The 22,700-nt window shown below is 39.6% G+C and overlaps 1 protein-coding gene across 2 annotated transcripts in view; it reads right to left on the bottom strand.

Moving 5' to 3' along the window:
* The window catches only part of SRGAP1 (SLIT-ROBO Rho GTPase activating protein 1), a 275,029-nt gene that overhangs the window by 13,366 nt on the left and 238,963 nt on the right, over window positions 1-22,700 (bottom strand). For both annotated transcript variants that reach the window (XM_006769612.2, XM_006769613.2), the window contains exons 16-18: window positions 11,186-11,291; window positions 7,984-8,208; window positions 4,916-4,995 (exon numbers count right to left, since the gene is read on the bottom strand). In XM_006769612.2, the coding sequence (XP_006769675.1) occupies window positions 4,916-4,995; window positions 7,984-8,208; window positions 11,186-11,291 (411 nt within the window). The remainder of the gene's footprint in view (window positions 1-4,915; window positions 4,996-7,983; window positions 8,209-11,185; window positions 11,292-22,700) is intronic.

The raw sequence follows: 22,700 nt of genomic DNA, 5'->3' as shown, positions 1-22,700 counted from the left end.
ATACTGCTCCGATACAACCCTGTTATTCAATTATTCAACCCTTTATGATTGTTCCAAAAGAGTAGCTCCTCATACATACTTTCTAGTGGCAAATAAATAAATAAATAAAAATTCTCATTGTTGCTTTGGCAGGTGGAAAGGATGACAGCTATCCTATATAATAAAAGGCTAATATGCAAATTGACCAAATGGCAGAATGATCAGTCACTGTGACACGCACTGACCACCAAGGAGTAGATGCTCAAAGCTGACAGTCAGACATCCCCCAAGGGCTCCCACACTGTGAGAGGGTGCAGGCCAGGCTGAGAGCCCCCCTCCCCCCCAAGTGCACAAATTTTTGTGCCCCGGGCCTCTAGTCTATCTATATATATAAAAGGCTAATATGCAAAATGTCCCTTTGGGAGTTCCATCGCTCACTATGATGTGTGCTGACCACCAGGGGGTGGCGCCGAATGACAAAAGGCCCTGGCAGGCAGCTGGCAGCCGGGCAAGGAAGACCCCAATAGGCCCTGATTGCCTACCCATGCATGAATTTTGTGCATTGGACTTCTAGTTTAAAATAAAGACAATTAAGTGCTACATCTTTTTGCTAGTAAATAATGTTTAAGAATAATATTTCATTCTGCATTATAGTCTGCATGTAGTACACTTCTCAGCAGAGTAGATGTAAAAATAATTGAAAAACAACAGTTTAACCCTTTAACAACTGATAACTTTAGATCATATGTTAACTCTCTGATATTCCATCCTAAAATTATATTTTCTTTATCAAAACAATATCAATAACAGCTTTATTAAATATCTACCAGTCTGCTTCATAGAGGAGGAATATAACTTTATATTCAAAGACTGTGCTTTCTAGTTTGTTCTAAATTTGCAGATACAGAAAAAAATGCTGGTTGATCTGAGATGACAGATATCAAATTTTTTTTTTACCTCAGTTCTCCCTGGGGGACAGAAATAAACATGTCCATGGTGTAGGGATACAAATAAACATATCCATGGAAGAATGAAGACATGCCAACTTATTAAAAAGAACTTCATGACAGGTAATTTATAAATTTCTATGTGAACACCCTATGTGTGAAAATTTTGTTTTATTAGGAAAAGAAGGAAATATACTAGCTCATATCACGGCGTACAATCCATGTACTTGTCAATGGGAAATGAAGAGAGAACCATTCATGTTCTTGAATGCCACCCAATCATACACTGTCAACACTGGCCAAAGGCAATTTAAGACTATTTAATAGATATATACACATTTTTTTTATAATTTCATAATCATAACCTCTGTGCTCACAATCTCTTTATTTTTTTTTGAAACAACTAGCAACAGGATCATCGGTTTTTGCTTATTTAGTTCAAATGTGGAGAGGTTATGAAAGAATAACCAGACAAATCAGAAGTACAATTTATTGGCAACCCTGCTAATCAACTAGTAATTCTGAGGAATTTCATTATTTTGGCTCTTTCTGCTCCCACGAGAGTCATTTCACAGTCAAGTGTCAATCATAAGCTATTTATACACATCTTAGTCTAGTCATTGCAGAGCAAATCAGTCTCAGGGCATGGCACCACACCACATGCCTTTCACAGAGAGAGTAACATGGCCCTTTAAGGTTGGGCAGAGGCTGCAGAATGCTGCTCCTATCAATAACAACAATAATAATACGATAGCTTCATTTTTATGCATGATTGTTATAATTGTGAGCAAAGAGAAAGAAAATTCAGTCAAGTATTTACGTTTCTTCTAATTTTACAGGAAATGCTAGTGCGTCACACCTTCTCACCGGGGCCTTGCTGTTTCTGCCACCTTTCTTCCTGGATCTGTTACCCACTGCCCTTGCAGACGGCAGTTTTGTTCTGTGACAGCCTCTCTTTTTGGAAACAAACGCTATGCTCTCTAGTGATACCATGACAAAGAAAAGAAAAGAAATATCTGAGCAATCAAAAAGATAATCAATACTCTAATTTAGCTACAGGACTTTAGGGGCTGGCTGTGGGTAAGGATGTTTGACCTTTGTAAGCAATGCTTTTCTTTAACAAAATCAGAAGAACATGATCAAAATGTTATCTAAGATGCAGAGCCCTCAGCAAAGCTTTTCTTTTACAGTCAAGAGGTAAGAACAACAGACAGATGGCACGGTGGAGAGGGTGATGTTTGAAAGAGAAATGGCTGAGGCTTTGTCTTCTCCTGCCTGCCACAGGGGAGAGCAAGGAAACACTTAGAGGAGTCATCAATATCAATGCAAAAGGAATGAATCATATAGAGCAACAAAGAAACTCAAGACAAAAGAATAAATGGTAGCAGAGGTAGGGCTCCGAGGCTTTCAAAAGCAACGTCACAGCTCTCACTTGAAAGAATATCTTCTAACTTAAGCACTGAAAATGTCAACTCATCCTACTTTTAAAAACACAAAGAAACTTTCCTTTTATAGCAGAGGGTAGACACACTAGACATCCTGATTACCCTCTTGTTGAAGTCAACTAAAAAATGTTGTATTGAGCCTGGCCTGAGTGGCTCCATGGTTGAGCATCCACCTATGAACTAGGAGGCCACTGGTTCAATTCCAGGTCAGGGTACATGCCTGGGGTGCGGGCTTGGTTGCCAGTAAGGGGGTGCGCAGGAGGCAACTGATCTATGATTCTCTCTCATCATTGATGTTTCTATCTCTCTCCCTCTCCCTTCCTCTCTGCAATCAACAAAAATATATTTAAAAACGAATGTTGGATAAAAAAACACACAAAAAAACCTTTGAGATGGCATTGGAGCCATCATAATACTAAGGAATACTAGAGACCAAAAACTAAATGAAAGTGGGAATCCAGTGAAGTAAACAGAACACTAGAAAATGTGAGTCAGAGTCTGTCCTGAGGGCATTTCCCCTGCCTGGTTAATTTAAGCTTTTGTGAAAAACAAAACCTGAAAAGATTTAAAAGAGAATATAGGAGAGTTCTCTTCATTACCTCAGGTGCAGAAGGATATTCCTAAAGGAGACACAAAGTGAAAAGAACCTCTAACTCCTTTAAAATTGAGACCCTCTCTTTAGCAAAAGATATAATAAGCACATAAAAGACAAGCTACAGAGCAGAAGATAGGAACTCTCAAAAATAAGGAAAATACCAAAGCTAAACCAAGTTAAATAAAATTTAAAAGCCCAGGGAAACTAATAGTGGACAAACGGGTCTTTTTGCGCAAAAGATTTGATAGGAATTTCACACAAAAAGAAATCTAAACATATAAAAATGAGTATATCTGTATTAACCATGTTTTTTTTTAAATTTTCTGTATTCAGACATCTGGGCCTTGTTGGCCCTGGAGGGACTGTCCTTCCCAGGTCAGCCGATTCCTACACCTGGAGTGTGCCTTCCCAACACAATCCACCCCATCCACAGCCCACCCCAACCAGCTCCTCTCTAGGATTCTCACACTCTGGGCCACCCGCCCTGCCCTAATCACCTCAGGGCCAGGTACAAGGAGAGATAGCAGTCTATGCCCCGAGCCTGCGGAAATTGTTCCAACCTGCTTATCTAGCCTCTCCGGTTCTAGTGGAAACCGAAACAAAGGCTCCTGCCCAGTTGCTCCCTCTCCTGCCTCATGATAGACCCTGGCACTTGATGCTGTGGCCACCCAAGGGTGCTGTGCTCTTTCCTCATGGGAGCTGTGAGAAACAACGTATCTTCAATGGCAATCATCTCCTCATCTGCTGGCCTCCCTATACCCCCAATTTTCTATTGACAGAATGTAGAAACATCATTAGCAAACCAGAGAAATGTATTAACCATGTTTTTTTTTAACTGACAACTGTGCCACGCCAGCACGACCAAGGGTGATCCCGAGTGGGGGGCGGGGAGGGGCGGGTGAAAGGATTAAGGAAAGACTGAGAAGAGAATGAAAGCTGGGTCTCGGTGGGATGCTGCTCCCTGATGAGGAGACAACGCCAGCGCCCACAAGCCGTGTCTTTATTTTATAGCAGATGCATGAGGCAAAGTAGGGGCGTGATCACATTGTTTACAGCATTCTCGTGAGCTTCAACCCTACTCAACGACATGCACCCGAACTCTATCACAAGACACATGGGGCTACGTGTTTGGACCATAGGTTCAAGCTTACAACCACAGTTGTTGGCTATAATTGTGCTGGGAGGGCCCTGCCCTCCAGCTGGGACTTGCACGTGTCAATGAGAGGACCCTGTCCTTTCATTAGTCCGAGGCTTGAACCTGGCCAAAACACTGTAACCGCGCCCCACAGATAATATGGGCAAAGATGACAATACTTGATAAAATCAAGAGTTGATGAATATGCACACAACTGAAAGGCTGATACACTGCTGGGGGAAGTGTGCGCCATTACAACCATTTTCACAAGCTTACTAATATTCCTAGATGTGTACATCCTAGAGAAACTCCTGTACATTTGCAGTGGGATGCACACTCAAACTATTCATCGCAGCACTATTTTTAATGGCAAAAAAGATAACACCCCATGTACTCATCAATAACAACATATATAAGTACAATGAAATATTATACAGTAGTCACTTCAATGGCTATAACTATATGCAACAATGTGGATGAATCTCTGGAACATATTACTGAGTAGAAAAAAATAATGGGAAAAATGTACAGTATGATTCCATTTATAGGAAGTTCCATAAAATAGAAAATGACACAACAATCCATTTAAACACACAGACATATAGAGGTTACCCTTGGGGGTGAGGAGAGCAATGGGATTAGGGGAGCACAAAGGTAATGATGCCTTTTTTCTTAAACTTGGTGGTTCCATGCATGTTCACTGTAACGTTATTCTTCATACTCTACACCTATTTTATAAATATTCTTTTGTTTCTCCTGAATTCTTAATATGAGCAGTTCTTAGAAAGGATAATAGACTAGTTTTATAGCATACCGTCCTCACTGGTGTGGGTCTCAGTACCAGCATCCTGATCCACTTCCTCCAACGTACCGTGCTCGCTGTAGGGGCTGTCGCTGCGGAGCGGAAATAGAAATTCATGTGAAGCCAAAGTGGAAAGAATTTCAAAAATGAGCAATTGCTACTGTAAGGAAGCATATAAGGCTTGGAATGGCCAGAGTTACTGGACAGCCGCTCAGTGGAATGCTGGAGCCTCCAGGGACGATCTGGCCCCTGGGCAGTGTGCGTCCCTTTGCTGGGACACAAAGGTTGTTTTACAACTCTGTAAAGACAAAGCTAACTTGTAGGGAACTTGCAGCCCTACAACTAACTCTTATCCACAGAAGTGAAAATTTGTCGAGTTCTTGTGGAATATGTGCCCTGTGAATGCACCTGTTTTTTGCAAATTCATTTCAACATTCCTTACCACATATTAATAAATGGCTCTTTGATTTCTGCTTTGAATTAATTGTAGTATTTTTTCCATCTTTTCTTCACAGATGTTCATTGTATGTCTGTGTGAGAGTTATGATTTTATCCTTTCAAAAACTCACCCTTGCTCGGCTGGCGTGGCTCAATGGTTGAGAGTCAACCTATGAACCAGGAGGTCGTGGTTCAATTCCTGGTCAGGGCACATGCCCAGGTTGCTGGCTCGATCCCCAGTGTGGGGTGTGTGGGAGGCAGCCGATCAATGATTCTCTCTCATCATTGATATTTCTATTTTTGTCTCTCCCACTCCCTTCCTCTCTGAAATCAATTAAACAAACAAACAAACTCACCCTTTAACACTACCACCACCTCTTCTCAAATGCATGCTGATAAATGAAATAAGCACTGGACACAGATACAAACCTGACTTTGCTGCAAAAGCCCATTGATATTGCTGGTGTTGGGTAACAAGGGTAACTGCTGTATTATTGACTTTCTGTTTAGAATGAGCAATACCCATAGAGAACACTATGTACGGGAGAAGGACATAAGCACATGTTATTGCTGCAAGACTCTTTATTATGGGAATTTACTCTGTAAAAAGGTAGCAACCACAAAAAGTACAGAGCATCCAATAATCCTGATCAGACATCCACATGCTTATCCATTCATCTTCTCAGCGCCAAGCTCAGTCAGTACCTTGCACATAGTTAAGTGCAGGGTAAAGTAAATATTTTTGAGTTGACTGTCATGTGTAAAATTGCTGGATATACTATAGAACTGGCAGGTGTCATCCTTTGCGGTTAATTTAGAAAGCAGTACTTCTGGAAAGAATCAACTCTCAGTTTTCTTAAGGCATATGACCACACTGTGGTTTGAGATCACATTGTGGTTTAAGTAAAAAATAAGTGTACCTTTAGTTACTTAAGATCTTTCGGCTACTTATTCTATTTCTACTCAATCCCTGGGAAGGCAGAGGGAAACAAAGAGTCTTGAGGAGAGTCGAGAATGAAGGTTCAAACATGTCTATTTCTGGCCATTCCTGCATGTGAGCTGTGCAGGGCAGTTTCCGAGTGAGGCTGGGAGGCAGCTGTTGAGGGGGAGGACTCATGTGGGTTTGTAATCAGGCAGACCTGCCTCCAGTGGGTTGTCTCCAGTTACTCTCTCTTAACTTACTTGGTAGAGTGACTGTGAGGAGTAAGAGAGATCATATGCCCTGAGGAGCTGTAGGGGCTGCTCAAGGAATCAAGCTACTTTCATTGATCATATACCATCTCCTAGAAGCTGGGGCTCATATATCAAATTGTGAACATAAACCATTTAGGGTGTTCTACCATTGGTATTATTCAATTGACTATATCTCCCTCATTTTTACTGCTTCACTGAAAGGTATCTATTCTGCCATATTAAAACACTGTTATCCCAACAGCATGGGTATTACCAAAGGGAAGGAGGGGTAGGGGAAGGTAGAAGAGTGTATAGGGAGGATTAAATGGTGATGAAAGGAGATTTGACTTCGGGTGGTAAATACACAATACAATATACAGATAATGCATGATAGAATTGTAAGCTTGAAACCTATAGATTTTTTAAAAATATATTTTATTGATTTTTTACAGAGAGGAAGGGAGAGTGATAGAGAGAAACATCGACGAGAGAGAAACATCGATCAGCTGCCTCCTGCACACACCCTACTGGGGATGTGCCCGCAACCAAGGTTCATGCCCTTGACCAGAATTGAACCTGGGACCCTTGAATCCGCAGGCCAACGCTCTATCCACTGAGCCAAACCGGTTAGGGTGAAACCTATAAATTTTTAATAACCAATGTCACCCCAATAAACTCAAGTAAAAACAAGTAAAATGAAAAAATTGTTATCCCAACAATATATTAATGTAAACAATTTGCTCAAAATAACCACTACCACAACTAGTTAGGATAATATTCATAAGAATAAAAATAAAAATAAGTAAGAATGGCCCTGGCCAGTGTGCCTCAGTTGGTTGGATGTCATCCTGCGCACCAAAAGGTTGCTGGTTTGATTCTTGGTCAGGGCACATGACCAGGTTGCGGGTCTGGCCCCTGGTCGGGTGTGTACGGGAGGCAACTGATTGATGTTTCGCTCTCACATCAATGTTTCTCTCTCTCCCCCTTCCTTCCCCTCTCTCTAAAGTCAATAAAAATATATTAAAAAAATAAGTAAGAATGAAAAAAACATTTGGTTGATAAAGCTCCTTTTAAAAATGAGAATTTTGAAACCACTTTATATAAAATTAAAACTATTTCAGAATGAAAATAAAATCTGTCAATGCAATCAGATTCCATCTTGATGTACTAGTAAAAATTAATATAGTTATATATAATATCAAAACCATTATTCTCCACAAAAGCCATGATAGGGTGGATATATCTGAAAAGATGTCATCCTTGGGGAAAAGGGATGACATTCTATAATAAGAAGCCAGGGTTGCCATGGGTCTTAGCATTCTAATTTATCTCAAGTATTCCTACTGCTGCTTCTTTTTTGTTAGTTGGAAGCACTGGCAACTTATGGTCAATTCTTTTTCTTAAAAAGTTGATTCCTAGTCTTCTATAATTTTTCCAGAGGAAGAAGGACGCAACATTTTTTAACTTACCAGTAGTCGTCTCCAGCCATACATTTCTCATAAACAGGGCCGTCCAGCTCTTTAGCATCCGGGAAAATAGTCTCATGGTGGATGATGATGGTTTTGACAATTTCATTCACATGGGCCTGGCAGGACACTTGATCCTGTATTTCTGGGACGGGCATCAATGTTGGGCCAAAGCAAATGGCCAGGTTATAAGGGTCCATCATGTTCTCATCACTGTATTGTGAAAGACTTTGAAAGGAAGCAAGGAAGGAATTATAAAAGAACAAGGGGAAGGCGGGGGGAGAAGATGAGTGTTTAATAAGATATTCCATAATCTGAAAATAGGAATCTAAAATATTTTCTTTGGTTTTTATTATTAGATGAAAATGATATTCCATCCTAATTTAAGTTGGCTCAGCAAACGCTAAAGAAAGTAGAGTGACTTACAACCCTTCAGCTAGATAGAAACTGAAAGGGGAATAGAAGTCCCCTTAGTTAAGTGGCATTTTTCAAAGCCACAAGGAAGTCTCCTCCAATGGAAACTGGAATCAAATAAGTGAGTTCCATTTGCAAACACTGTGGTCAGGCTGTAAATGCTGCTCACGTAAATCTGGGAAGGACAGTAGCAATCTCCATAAAGCTTTATGGATATTTCTTAAATTGTCCTCCCACTACTCAAAAACATCTCAGCTTTCAGTTTTCTCCTATAAATCTTGAGGAAAGCCCTGAGGAAAACAAAGCACCTACTTCTCTGTAACCACTGAAAGAAAGCAAACAACGCCACCCCTATCATTTGCTCTTGGGTAGGACTACCAACGCCGGATGAAGAAAAGGGGAAAAGAATCCTCAATTCTCTCATTCCACTTAAAGCTGGGAAACTACAAACTCTGGGGAGGCTTCTGGTTGTCTAGCATTAATTTCTAAATTTCATCCAACGGATATCTGTAAGCTATTTTTCCACAGATGACCCCAAATAAGCCAGCTCTTTATTGCTGCGCCTCTACCACATGAGCAAGGTACTGACTGTTCCAGGGAGAGCCTAGAGATGCTATCTCTCAGTGTATAAAATGTCGATATTGAAAGGAAATGTAAAATCCAGGTGAACAGATGACAAATGGAAGGAGAAAGAAGATACTCAACTACCTTTGTGAGATGGTGACAGGCACAAAGAAACTGAGAAACCACATGACATGATACTTTACCCTCTTTTGGAAATAAGATAGCCTAGAAAGTAGGAAACACAAAAGCATAATTTCCACAGCTAACATATGTCTTTCCCTTCTGCCATTTCTCCAACATCCAATCTTAAAAAAAGAAAGTTCACAATAACAGCCATGGTCATGTTACAGGTCGTCTTGAAAATGGATGCCGGAAGGAGAAGTGAGAGTCAGAGTAAGAATCATCTAATTTTCCAAAGACGCACTGAAGCTCGGTGGGGAGGGCCACAGTGAATCGTCCTGGGTCTTTAATTCAGTGCTGGCGTGAAAAGCAAAAACCTGACATAAAAATGTTATTTTTCCATGTTTTGATTTTACAATTTAAAAAGAATAGGTAGCTTCTCTTTTCAAAATTCTCTTTTCAAGAATCCCACCCGAGAGGCTCGGCCTTGTCTCTGCAGGAAGGCGGGTGCAGGGACAGAAACGCTGCAAGCAACGCCAGCTGCCTGACTCAGGGCATATGCGCCATTCTGTTGAGATACGTGAGTCAGATTCAGGTTTTGAGAACTTCCTTGATTCACAGCCTACTTTCCTAGTCTGTTGTGGTTTATTGGTTCAGGTGCATCAGAAGAATTTGGTCAGGACCGCATGGAAAGGATTAGCCAGAATGCAGAACACTCCGTATTCACTGGAGCACATGCATTTAAAGGCGAAAACCCAAGGCTCCAGATTTACAACTGCCTGGCGACTAGGTCTAATATTAAAAACGTTTTTAAAAATTTTCAGTTACAGTTTACACACAATATAATATTAGTTTCAGGTGTGATAGACTGAGTAGGCCTATTTAAAGGTAAAAATTTATGGCATCTATTTAACCTAAACATAGTCTATACCAGGGGTGGGCAAACTTTTTTTGACTCGAGGGCCACAATGGATTCTTAAACTGGACCGGAGGGCCGGAACAAAAGCGTGGATGGAGTGTTTGTGTGAACTAATATAAATTCAAAGTAAACATCATTACATAAAAGGGTACAGTCTTTTTTTTCAATAGTTTTATTCATTTCAAACGGCCGCGGGCCGTAGTTTGCCCATGGCTGGTCTATACCCATCCCTCTAGATACTGCTTATTTCTAGTGGTGACTCCTGTACAAATGGGTTCCTATTGTCACTGGTGGCTGTTTTAGTTCCATTCTGTATGGTTCCCTAATCAGCATTTCCCTATTGTGTGATACTTGGTTTCTAGGCTCAACCTGAATGGGTATGATTTCAGAAATAGTCAACAGGGTTGTAAAAAACCCTCATGGCTTGTGAGAACTTAAAACCTCCAGTGAAACAGAGAAGAGGAAATTTCCCAATTTTAAGAAGGGAGAACCCGTGCCAGAATGAGAAGGCAATTCCCCAAGTCACCCCCCCAACCCCCCGGATTTCTTTGTTTCTAATTGCCCAACTGAAACATTGAATAACAAGAGGATTCTTCCATACTACTTGGGGAAGATCTTCTTATAATGGAGCCCAGGTAGCAGGAAGTAACACACTAAAAATCAAGCTGCTTAAATTAAAAGAGTAAAATCCTCTTTAAAAATAATGCAGTGATTTTTAAGACTTCTATTACATTTTTAAAAAGAGGTTTTAGAAATATCTTTTGCTTGACAAGGTCTAATTATATTGAATTTGCAGAAATTCCTTTTTGGATCTGTGTGTAAGACTCATCTATAATTCCACTCCTTCCCTGACTACCACATTAAAAAAAAATCATTGAAATTTTCTGCAATGAGCAGGTGGTTTATACCATTTTGACAAAAACATTCATGACATCACTGAACAGTGTTCTTTTTAGTGCTATTTGTATATTTTTGCATTTATGACCATAGTTTCTGCATCTTTCATCTATCATACAACGACCTTGACCTGCTGAGGAAAAATGGACCTTCAGTCTATCCTCAATCACTTTTGACTGCTGATAAATGAAACCCAATGTACATTTTACAGAATCCAGAAACAAAGGCAGCATTCAGAGCTGTGCCAATAGAATTAAGATGGGCATTCTGGCAGGGCACTAGGGTACTTACTGATTGAGGAAGGCAAAGAGGTACCGCATCACTATGAGGACCGACCGGGGCAAGGTCAGGAGGAGTTTGCGGATGTGAAGCGCCCTCTCATAGAGATTATCTACTCCTGCAGAAAGAAGAGGACACGGTCAGGATCCGTTCACTCGCCACACTGAAAGCAGAACACACTTCACCTCTGAACAGAAGCAGTCCCTTGGCCCTGGGTGAGGTGTAGTCATAACCAATACAGTGAATGAGCGACCACCCTGAGGGTAACCCCATTTCTGAAAGCTTCTACTCCGACCCATAACTGTTTCCCCTGTGTTTCACGGTCTTGGCCTTGGGCAACTAGGAGACTTCTAGATTTAAGAAATCATTTTTCACTTGCTGCTATTTCTAGATTTTGCACCTGATATGGTTTCAATTCCTTTTTGCTCCATGTTAACTAAAGTAGCTTTGGGGCACAGTCTCCTTCACCCCATTATTCATGAATCCCTCATATATTTATTTGTCTGTAAATTACTATGATTCAGGCAATTCCTTCCCCTAAAACTACCACAATATTTTATTTATATGACTTTTACCTTGTATTATATTATTTCATACATTTTTTAAACAAAATATTTTAGGAGAGCCTGCTAGGTTTCAAGCACCGAGTTAGACATTAGGAGTACACTAGTGACAGGATTGCTGCACTCACAGAATTTACACCCCGGTGTTTAGAGCTTTTCATTTCCTTATCCTGCCTTCCCTGTAAGATGGTGAAATATCTGAAGTGATGGGTACCTGGGATTTCCTAGTATCAGTTTATCTCTTTCTAGGAATACAAATTGTCCAAAGCTTCTCAATACTAAAGTGCTTATGATCAGCAGCAAAAAGGTTATTGTTATATTCCATTATCTGCATAATGGGTCACATTTTAAACCATATTTTCACATTCGTTATCTAATTTAATGTGGAAAACAATGCTGTGGAGTGGGCATGGCATGTACTCCCATCCCCACTTAATGGATTAGGAAAATGAGAACTGGGTACATGGCTTACCCAACATCAGCTGGCTGGAGGCATGGAGCTGGGATAGAACTTGTTTTATGTTTCGTAAGTCTGGTTGTCTTTCTTGGATTTCAAAGTATCTTTATAAAGATGCTTTGAAGGTACCCAGTAAGTATATATTTGAGAAAAATATTTCAAAGATTATTTCAAAAATATTTTTAAAGTTTACTATAATTTCATATTACTGCATTTATTCCTAATTGATCTTGAGATATTCATGCAGTCCACTTGAAAAGCCAGGCTTTAGCTCCTGACAGGACAGAGAATTGATTCTCCCCCTCCCCTTGCCAGGTTTTTAACCCTTTCCATCCACAGATGTGGTTATCCCTCAAGGATCTCTACTTGGTTCTCTTCAATGGTAACCTCACCCAGCCTCAAGGTTAGGACCATCACTCTTATGAAGATGGTATCTTTGCTTCATTCTTCTTACTTATGTGGGACATAAGTCTTGTTATTTCTACCCCCTGATTATCTCACTAAAAATTTCTTAGTTGAAAACTTTATTATTTCTAACTTAGACCATTTAATACTCTCCTAATGCAATTTCCTATTCTAATTTCTCTAAAACCAGTGGTTCTGAACCTTAACGTGGAATCACCTGGGGGGATTTTTAAAAATGCTGATGCCCAAGAGTCCTTCTGCAGCCAGGGCTGAGAAGCACTGCCTAATCACTCGTGCCAAGCGCAGGTCCCTGGAACCTCGAGTGCTGAGCCAGCTACTTTCCACTTATCAAACCACCAGGTTACCCAGGCATTCTATCTTCCTCTCTGCACGGCTGAAAAGGTGAGAAGGGATATTCTAATTTAACCAGGGAGGAGTTCGCAAAAACAATAAATAGTTTATCTGGATCCCTGGGACAAAGCACTCTCATTCCCATCTTTGAGTATGCCATAGCTGGAACTGTCGCTGTCTACTTTTAGAAAATGGGAGTTCAGAAACTCTAACCAGAAGTAAGTAAAACACACTCATCCAACTAACATTCTTATAACACTTTAAAATTTTCAACATAAATCTATAATTAATAATAGTGTGATTTCAGTAATATTGAAATAAATGCCTTACATCCTACCTTTTCATTTGCAAAGTATTTCAAAATGGAGGAAAAAAAATAACACTTATGAACAGGTTAGGTTAGGGGCACATCTATTAAATTTAAATATTTTGTTTAATATACTTCCCAGACAATGATCTTAACTTTATTTTCCAGAAAAGAGGGAATAAGAGGCTTTTTAAAAAAAGTTATTAAACAGGTACATAAATTTACTGAGGCCACAAAAACTCAGTAATTAAGTTAGCAACAATTCCAGTGTCCCCGTAGGATCATAACATGTCCCAGAGTAATCTGTTTGTCTTCCATGACGACTTCATGGGCCACTTGGTAAACCCATATTGTACTGAGAGGAGATAAAATACCTACAGATGAAGTAATTTGCAACTCACTGAGAGTTTAATGGGGGATAATTTTGCATCTATAAATGCCATATATTTAGGTATAGCTAGATTGTTGTTTCATATCCAAAATTAAATGGTTAAAAGGTTATTACCTGAAATAACTGATTAAAAAAATTACTGCTGTTGCTCTTCTCAGTTAAAGATACGAAGACAATTTAGCACCCCTGTATCTAGAAAGTCTATCTCAACAAACAAGCAAAATCACTGAAAGGTGAAATTATATATAAATACGATGACCCATTCTTGAAAGTAAACATTGAAATTTACTAGCATTTATTCCCTTGGTTATTAAAAATGGTGCGTGCAGAAATGATTTTACATTCATGATTCAAAACCAAACACTCACAAAGTGTAACATATTTATGTAAATAATATAAAGATGAATTGTCCCATTAATGGTCCCGATTGGCAATACCCTCTGCTCGTTTCTAGCCACATAGAGAGCCATATAAGGGTCATAATAAAAACAAAATAACAACAAAAAACTTCTGCTGTTGTTTACTGAGGACCTGGGGGTGTTTCAAGAGTTAAGTCTAGCCTGGCCAGCATGGCTCAGTGGTTGGGCATCGACCTATGAACTAGGAGGTCATGGTTTCATTCCGGTCAGGCACAGGCCTGGGTTGTGGGCTCGATCCCCAATGCGGGGGAGGAGGGTGGTGCTGGAGGCAGCCAATCAATGATTCTCTCTCATCATGCTTCTATCTCTCCCTCCCTTCCTCTCTGAAATCAATATATATATATATTAAAAGAGTTAAGTCTACTGCTTCTCCAAGCTAATCCTTAGTGTATGGTTATAGTCAGTATCAGTGAGAGAGATGGTTTTAGCAGCTGAAAGCTAGCTTTGTGGTCTTTCAGGTAAAGGAAAAAAAATGCAAAAGGAACCACTCTTAATATGTTATTGATCTTTAATCTTTGTCAAATCCCATAGGGTGCAAGTAATTGCCAGGATAGAAGAAGACACAGGTACTACTTCCAAGGGGCTGAATGATAATTCAAGATCCTTTGGTTTCTATCTCTCAGTTCTAAACTTAGTTCCCATACCCCATAAAGACAGTTACAAATTTTATTTAAAAATACTTAGGGTGCCATAGCAGGTTTGACTCAGTAGATAGTGCATTGGCCTGTGGACTGAGGGGTCTCAGGTTTGATTCTGGTCAAGGGCACATGCCTTGGTTGTGGGCTCAATCCCCAGTGGGGAGCATGCAGGAGGCAGCCGATCAATGATTCTCTCTCATCATGGGTGTTTCTATCTTTCTCTCCCTCACCCTTCCTCTCTGAAATCAATAAAAAATATTTTAAAAAAGAATTAAGGCAAAATATATTTACATACCAATTCCATAGCAGCATCCTATATAATAAAAGGGTAATATGCAAATTGACCAAATGGTGGAACAAGTGGTTGCTATGATGCACACTGACCACCAGGGGACAGACACTCAATGCAGGAGTTGCCCCCTGGTGGTCAGTGTGCTCCCACAGGAAGAGTGCCATTCAGCCACAAGCAGGGCTGACAGCTGGTGAGTACAGTGGCCCACCTCCGTGGCAGCGCTGAGGATGTCCCACTGTGGCTGTCAGTCGGACATCCCCCAAGGGGGATGTTGTGCACTGGGCCTCTAGTTAGTCATAATAGCCAAGAGGTGGAAATAACCTATATGTTCATTCATGGACAAATGGTATAGACACTCAATAAAATATTATTTAGCCTTAAAAAAGAAATGGAATTCTGATACACACTATAAATTGGATAAAACCTTGAAGACATTATGCTAAGTGCAATAATCCAGAAATAAAGAGAAATATTGTATGATTTGACTTATATGAGGTATCTAGAATAGTTAAATTCATAGAGACAGAAAGCAGAATGGTGCTTGGCAGAGATTAGGGGAAGGGAGGAATGGGTAGTTATTGCTTACTGGGTACAATATTTCAGTCTAGGAAAATGAAAAAGTTCTGGAGATGAATGGTTTAATGACCCTAAACTGTACACTTAACAATGGTTAAAACAGTAAATTTTTGTTATGTATATTTTCACACACACACACACACACACACACACACACACGGAGAGATCAGGAGGGGGTGCTGTGAGATGCAAATGAAAGGTTTCAGGAGAGAAAAGCCACAGGAATGAAAAAAAAGTGACACCAAAAAGACTAGATGAAACGGAGTCAGGCATACATTCTCTGCAGCTACAGTAAACATAAAGCAAGACACAGCAGAATTGCTGGCATTGCTGGAGTAGTAGCAAATCTGCCTGTCCCAGAGGCCTCGGACCTCTGGCTGCGAGCGGGACTCAGACATCACCTGACTGCTTGCTGAACAGGCTTGCAGCGTGCATCCCACAGCAGCCTCACTCCGTACAAATGACTCATTTACTCTCCTGAGTCCAGTTGCTGGGTCAAAATTTATGGTTGTAAGGACACTCTGATTAATGTGCATTCGTCGCTGGCTGTGAGTGTGGCAATTCAGTCTTCCATAATTTTAAGCTGCGTGAAGAGATGGGTCTTTCGTTCCCTACAAAAGGTGTCAGTGAGGAAAACCAGCATTTCACTTGGATTTCTTTTATGCTGGGCTTTGTTTCCACAATTCAGATCTTATGTAATTAGGTAAAAGTGGCATTCTTCCAATCTTGGTCACAGGCTCCACGCTCCGTAGGCTAATTTATACTCTTTTTTCTAGCATGGCAAGGCTCCTATGTCGAAATCCCAACTTCCCAGCCTGGGGCTTTGACAGCTCCATGTAAATTTGTGTGAAACATTCCCTACAAAGCACAGGTTACTTCAGAAAATGGCAAAAAGGTCACACTAGTGTTATTTGAAACACCAGGTCTTCTGTGGCACTATTTGCAAAAGTATTGGTTTGTCAGAAAACAAAGACTAAATCACGAGATGCAAATTAATCTTTAAGTATAAAGACAAAAAAGGAAACAGATGGCCACATTTAGAATGGTTTATTTAAGAGCCAGCACGCAACTATTTCTGAGCTCCCTAGCCCGTAAAGCAGTATTCAAGGTGAACTGAACAGTCCCAGGGCACTTAGGTTTACTGTTAGGTCCTAATAATGTCTAGGAATTCATCAGTTGTGTGTGCATAACAGCGATGTGTGTGAATAACAGGGAAAGTAAAAAAAAAAACAAAACCCAGAGAGATAGTCTAGTACATCTGGATGGATCTTGGCCTAGCGATGAGTTACCAGCCGCTCTTCCAGGTAGGAAAGGAAATGCTAGCGACTTCTCTCTAATTAAGTATTAACAGATGAACTTCTGTGAATTAAGCCACGGTGTTCTTTCTTAGTTAAATAGAAACACTGTAGAAATAGATACAGAATGTTTCTCCTTCTGCTGAATTATCATATGAAGGTTCGTATGAAGAAACTGAGTCTTACCTAGGCAGCTTTACCTATTCAGTTCAGATACTAAGCCTAGAAAATATTTTGGGGGGTACAAGAAAATTATTATAAGGCATCAAACACATTCAGAGTTCAGAGAGAAAACAACCATGTTCGCAATAAAGCTGGAAGAATTTTTAGAAACAAAGACATACACTAGAGGACCAGGAAAAGAATTCAAAAGTTTTCACAGAACAATTAGAAATGAGCAAACTGATTTGTGCACTAAAGGGCTCATCATAGTGCTTTGTATAATTGCAAAAACACTGGAAACAATCTAAATTTCTAAAACTAAGGGATTTGTTAAATTAAATAAAAACCACGCCATGGCCACTAAAATTTATATTTTAAAACATATTTACAGATATGAGACTATGTTAATGATATCATTAAATTTAAAAGTGGTTTACAAAGAGCAAATATAGTATGATAAATTTTTTAAAAATATGTTTTTATTGATTTTAGAGAGAGAGGAAGGGAAAGGAAATAGAAACATCAATGATGAGAGAGAATCGTTGACCAGCTACCTCCTGCACACCCCCTACTGGGGATCGAGCCTGTAATCCGGGCATGTACCCTGACTAGGAACTGAACCGTGACCTCCTGGTTCATGGGTCGACGCTCAACCACTGAGCCATGCCAGCTAGGCAGTATGATAAAAATTTTAATGACAGATTTCTTGAGATATAATTTGTATATTGTATAGTTCATACATTTAAAGTATACAATTCAATGGTTTTTAGTATATTCACAGTTGATTAATCATTACCTCAATCAATTTTAGAACCTTCAAAAAGAAATCTCACATCCATTAGCGGCCACTGGATATGACACAACTTTTATTAAAGGTATGTGGTTGTGATAAACCCATATAATGGAATATTATTTGGTAATAAAATAGAGTATTATACATGCCACAACATGGAGGAACCTTAAGACATTATGGTGTGAATGAAGCCAGTCATAAAAGACCACATATTGTATAACTCCATTTCCAGGAAATGGCCAGGATAGGTCAATTTATAGATAGAAAGTAGTTGCCTACTTCTGAGAGTTGTGGTGGTTAGGAGTAAATGGGAAGTGTTTTCTAATTGGGGTTTCTTTTTGGAGTCATGAAAATGTTCTAAAATGGATTGTAGCGATGGGTGCATAATCTGTGAATATGCTAAAAACTATTGTATTATACACCTTAATGGATGAATTATATGATATGAGAATTATATCTTGAGAAGCTGCTTTTAAAAGTATATAGATATATGTACAGAAAAAAATCTGGAAAGCCACTAAAAAATAAATGTAGTTATCTTTGTGTAGAGGGATTCAGGTGATTTGTTTTTCTAGTTTATTTTCTAATATATCTACAGTGATCACATATTAATAGCACAATAAACAATTGTTTTTTAAAAGTCCTGACTGGCTATTTGATAATTTCAATGAATTGTTGTTATTTTTTAGGTATAATAATGGCATTGTGGCTATGTTGTACATATAAAAATGAGAAAAGAATCTTCGTATTCCAGAGATACATACAGGTGAAGTGATATAATGTCAGCGGGATGATGGAAGGGGTAGAGGTGGGATAGTTTTACCTAAATGAAAGTTGTTAAATCTAGGTGACCATTTATACTGGGCTCATTAAGTTGTTCTGTATCCTTTTGTAGACATTTGAAATTCTGTATAATAAAAAAGTCAAAGAAAAGATAGATCCTGAACACAATGGACACTATAGTTCTACTTTGGCTCTTAAAAAAGTTGGATGTGCACAGGAACAGAAAGAGAGCTGAAGGAAATGCAACAGAGAGCACACACACGGATGATTCTCTCGGGTGGTAGCATCAGGGTCGGCAGTGCTTTCTTCTTTGTGCTTTTGTGTGTTTTTCAAATATTCTACAATGACGACATGTTGGTTTTGTGAAAGTTAAACAATTACTCCCTAAAAATGTTTCCCCATGTCCAGAGCAGGCACCTAAATAATAATACATAATGTCAAATGGAATGCAAATGTTCCCTCTGGGCTCGCAGCCTGAGGCAGCCAGCAGAGGCCATGAATGGCTCTTCTAAAGCCAGGCACTTGGACTTCCCTGGAACATCTCAGAGCCACAACACACATTCTAGAAGCTGCCCAGACTGTGTGGGCATAATCTGGAGCATTCCCAAAACCATTCACAAAGTAGACGGTTTAAAAAAAAAATCAACTTTTGGGTGAGAAACTGAGATACTACCAAGTTTGTCACTTCAATTTACATTGGATTTGAGTTCACCAGGTCTTCAGGAAAGCAATTAAAAAAAAAAGTAGGAGGTGTTCTAGAGGTTTATGTAACTCTTAGAAAAGATGCACAGGATAGATTTTTTTTTATACAAAATAACTGTCACATCAATTACTTTATTAGGGAAAGTCAAACCCAATTACAGCAATGCCAGGAGAACATGGCATGAACAACCACTGACCTCCATGAGTGCCCGCTCTCCCCTACAATTCCTAAATCTTTGTGCTTCTATCACATACCAACTTAGTTGCATCTATTTGTAAATATCTTATCTTCCCTACTAGATTTTCAGCCTTGTGAATGCAAAAATCAAGTCTTTGACTCCTTAGAAAGTTTTGCACATTTTAGGCAATTAATCAATGGTTCAGATTGTCAAAAGTACGTAACATCAATGAGAGGCTATAAAGATAGTTGTATTATACCATTCTCGAAGGTTTTATTGAAAATCTAGGAAAACTACGGATGCATCATGGTCACACTGGTAAGAAAAAATGCTTAACTACAAATAAATCAATAATAGTTAGAAATCCCTTCTTTTCAAGAGACTACATGTTGGAAGAAAAGGGGTTGTTATATGTAGTGCCCTCCCATATTCTTGAAAACATCCTATTCTGCAAAAGTGTATACTAAAAATAACAGAACTTACGAGTAAAAGACTGTTAACGCCTGCGAGAAAGTTTGTAACTAGAGCACTATCCAAAACATTAACAATACTACTTAAATTGCTAGCACAGTGAAATCTCTACTGGTGTGCGTATCTCGCATCCTTATCGACCTTGAACTCTAGGGCTTCTGCTTCTTTGAGGTGAAGGTCCTGGAGGGTTTTGGTTTCCAATGGAGACTATTTTCATGAAATTTAACCCAAGGATTATTAATCCATTGATTTTCATTAATTCCCTCCATTGTTTTAATGCACACGGGTTAACTGTCTTTGCAGCGCCTTCGCTTGCACTTGTAGCATTTCATATAAGGCACCGCTTGCAGGAAAGGAAGATATTGCTGGAGATTACCCATTTTTCCCTCAGTCTTCATAGTTTGCTAAGCTTAACTCTTTAATTGTGGAAAACTTGTCTTTGTTACAAAACATTTAATGTGCTGGGCAAAATCATGGTGGGACCAACACAACTTTTGTTATACTAACGTCATTTCCAAATGCATTTAGTAATTATGTTAAAAAAACCCCAAAAACCAACCAACGTTTTAAAAGACAAACTAGTAAGTGGGTAACCCAGTTTATCGTAGCAGCCATTGTAACAGCTGTAAGAATAACAGCTAGCAATACTTATTGAGGCTTACTATGTACCAGACAGGATGCTAAACACTTTCTAACTTTCTATGAATTGTTTCATGTATTCTTCATAAGACTCTATGAAATAAATAAAGAAACGGATATTTAACGAGATTAAGTCTTAATCTCTGTCCAAGGTTACAAAGCTGTTAAGTGGTAAAGCTAGTACTTGAACCTAGATAATTCTGACTCAACGGCTGCAGCTTTTAATAACCACAATTAAATAATATTTCTTCTCATCCAATGGAAGCAAGAAATAATTGTATAATAGTAACCGGCAATGTCGCTATTGCTCTACCAACTGGTACGTGTATAGATGTTGATATGATGTATGTGCCTAGAAAACCTCTAAGCATTCGTAGAGTGCTTATTATTTTTCCAGATTTAAGCTTTCTGGCTGGGATGTGAGGGAAATCTTTGGACATGGCCAAAGGAGAATTCCAGAAGTATGACACCTCCTTCTCAGTTCTTTCCAGCTGGGTCAGAGGCCCACGGAGATGACTCAGACTGTGCAAGGGCCTTGGAATGGACGCACAGACACACTTCTGAACACCACAGAAGACATCAGACCGCAGGGGGTGGGGGTGAAGGTAATTATGACTGGGGAATTCATACCCAACGCGAGCCAGGACTGCAGGTATGGATGCCAACAAAAGAATGTTGGTGGAATTTTGACTCTTCATTTAAGTTCAACTTAACAATTATGAATTATGCACTTACTATGTGCCTGGAATATAACTATGCCAAGTGTTGAAAACTACAAAACGGAATAATCCATCAAAACCTCACAGGCCTCTGGAGCTTAACTATAGGCGTTTCATTGAACAAACTGCCAGGCACTGTTCTTGGCACTTTACACATATTAACTCATTTAATTCTCACAACCCAATGAGATATGACCTAATATTCTCCCTATTTTATAGCTAAGAAACTGAAGTGCAGAGAGATTAAGAAACCTGTCTAAAGTCACATAGCTTGGGTGAGCAATAAGGACCTAACACAGTGATGGCGAACCTTTTGAGCTCGGCGTGTCAGCATTTTGAAAAACCCTAACTTAACTCTGGTGCCGTGTCACATATAGAAATTTTTTTGATATTTGCAACCATAGTAAAACAAAGACTTATATTTTTGATGTTTATTTTATATATTTAAATGCCATTTAACAAAGAAAAATCAACCAAAAAAATGAGTTCGCGTGTCACCCCTGACACGAGTGTCATAGGTTCGCCATCACTGACCTAACATTTGGTCCTAGCCCCTTTGAGTCCAGAGCCTACATGCTTAACCTTTCCCTGAACTCTCTCTCTACTAGAGGGAGGCAGTGGGGTTAGATATAGGTACACAGGGGAACACTGACAGAGGAGAAAGTCGCCAGTTCTGCTTTGGGGAGAATGGTGTCTGACAGGAGAGCCAAGTCAGCCCAGCCTTTATAGCAGATGCGGACGGCTTTCAGGGACAGCAGACGAAGCAGCACGGGCAAAGGCGTCAAGGTGGGGAATGGCCCCGTGTGCTTGCAGTTTGCTATTGTGGAAAAACAAAGCAAACAGGGCAGCGTGGCAGGAGATGAAAGCCCAAAAGTAGAAGGAGATCAGATAGAGAAAGAATTTTATTCTATGAACTGCCCATACTAAGGAGTTTATTTTTAGGTGGGAGATATTAAAACAGGTTTTTAAATAGGAAGTGGGGGCAGCGATATCACCCAATTTGTCTTTTTAAATCTAGCTGCAATATGAAACATAGAATGATGTAGGGAGAGGGCAAAACCGAGAAGTGAGAGACTGTAACAGCAGCTTCAGGGAGAATATGGCGGTAAGAACGGGGCAGGGGGCTGAGTAGAAATATTTTTTGAGTTGATTCAGGTGTGAAGCCAGAAAGCTGAGGTAGGAGGTTTCCTTCTTAGAGTAAAGCTGGATACGTACCGAAGCCCTCACTATGTGATTTAAGTCAGCCCTAGACCTTGATGGGGAAAACGGACTTATGCGGGGTACTGCGTTTTTAGATGTATGGAACTCAAATGTAGTTAATACCTGATTCCTGACATCATTTTCACCTTCCCTACTGTCGTGTCTAAAGCTCCCGCTGAAGAAAA

This window comes from Myotis davidii, unplaced genomic scaffold (assembly GCF_000327345.1).
Source record: "Myotis davidii unplaced genomic scaffold, ASM32734v1 scaffold523, whole genome shotgun sequence".
NCBI lineage: Eukaryota > Metazoa > Chordata > Mammalia > Chiroptera > Vespertilionidae > Myotis > Myotis davidii.
Note: the sequence above shows the minus strand (reverse complement) of the source record. Positions and strands in the feature narration are given on the sequence as shown.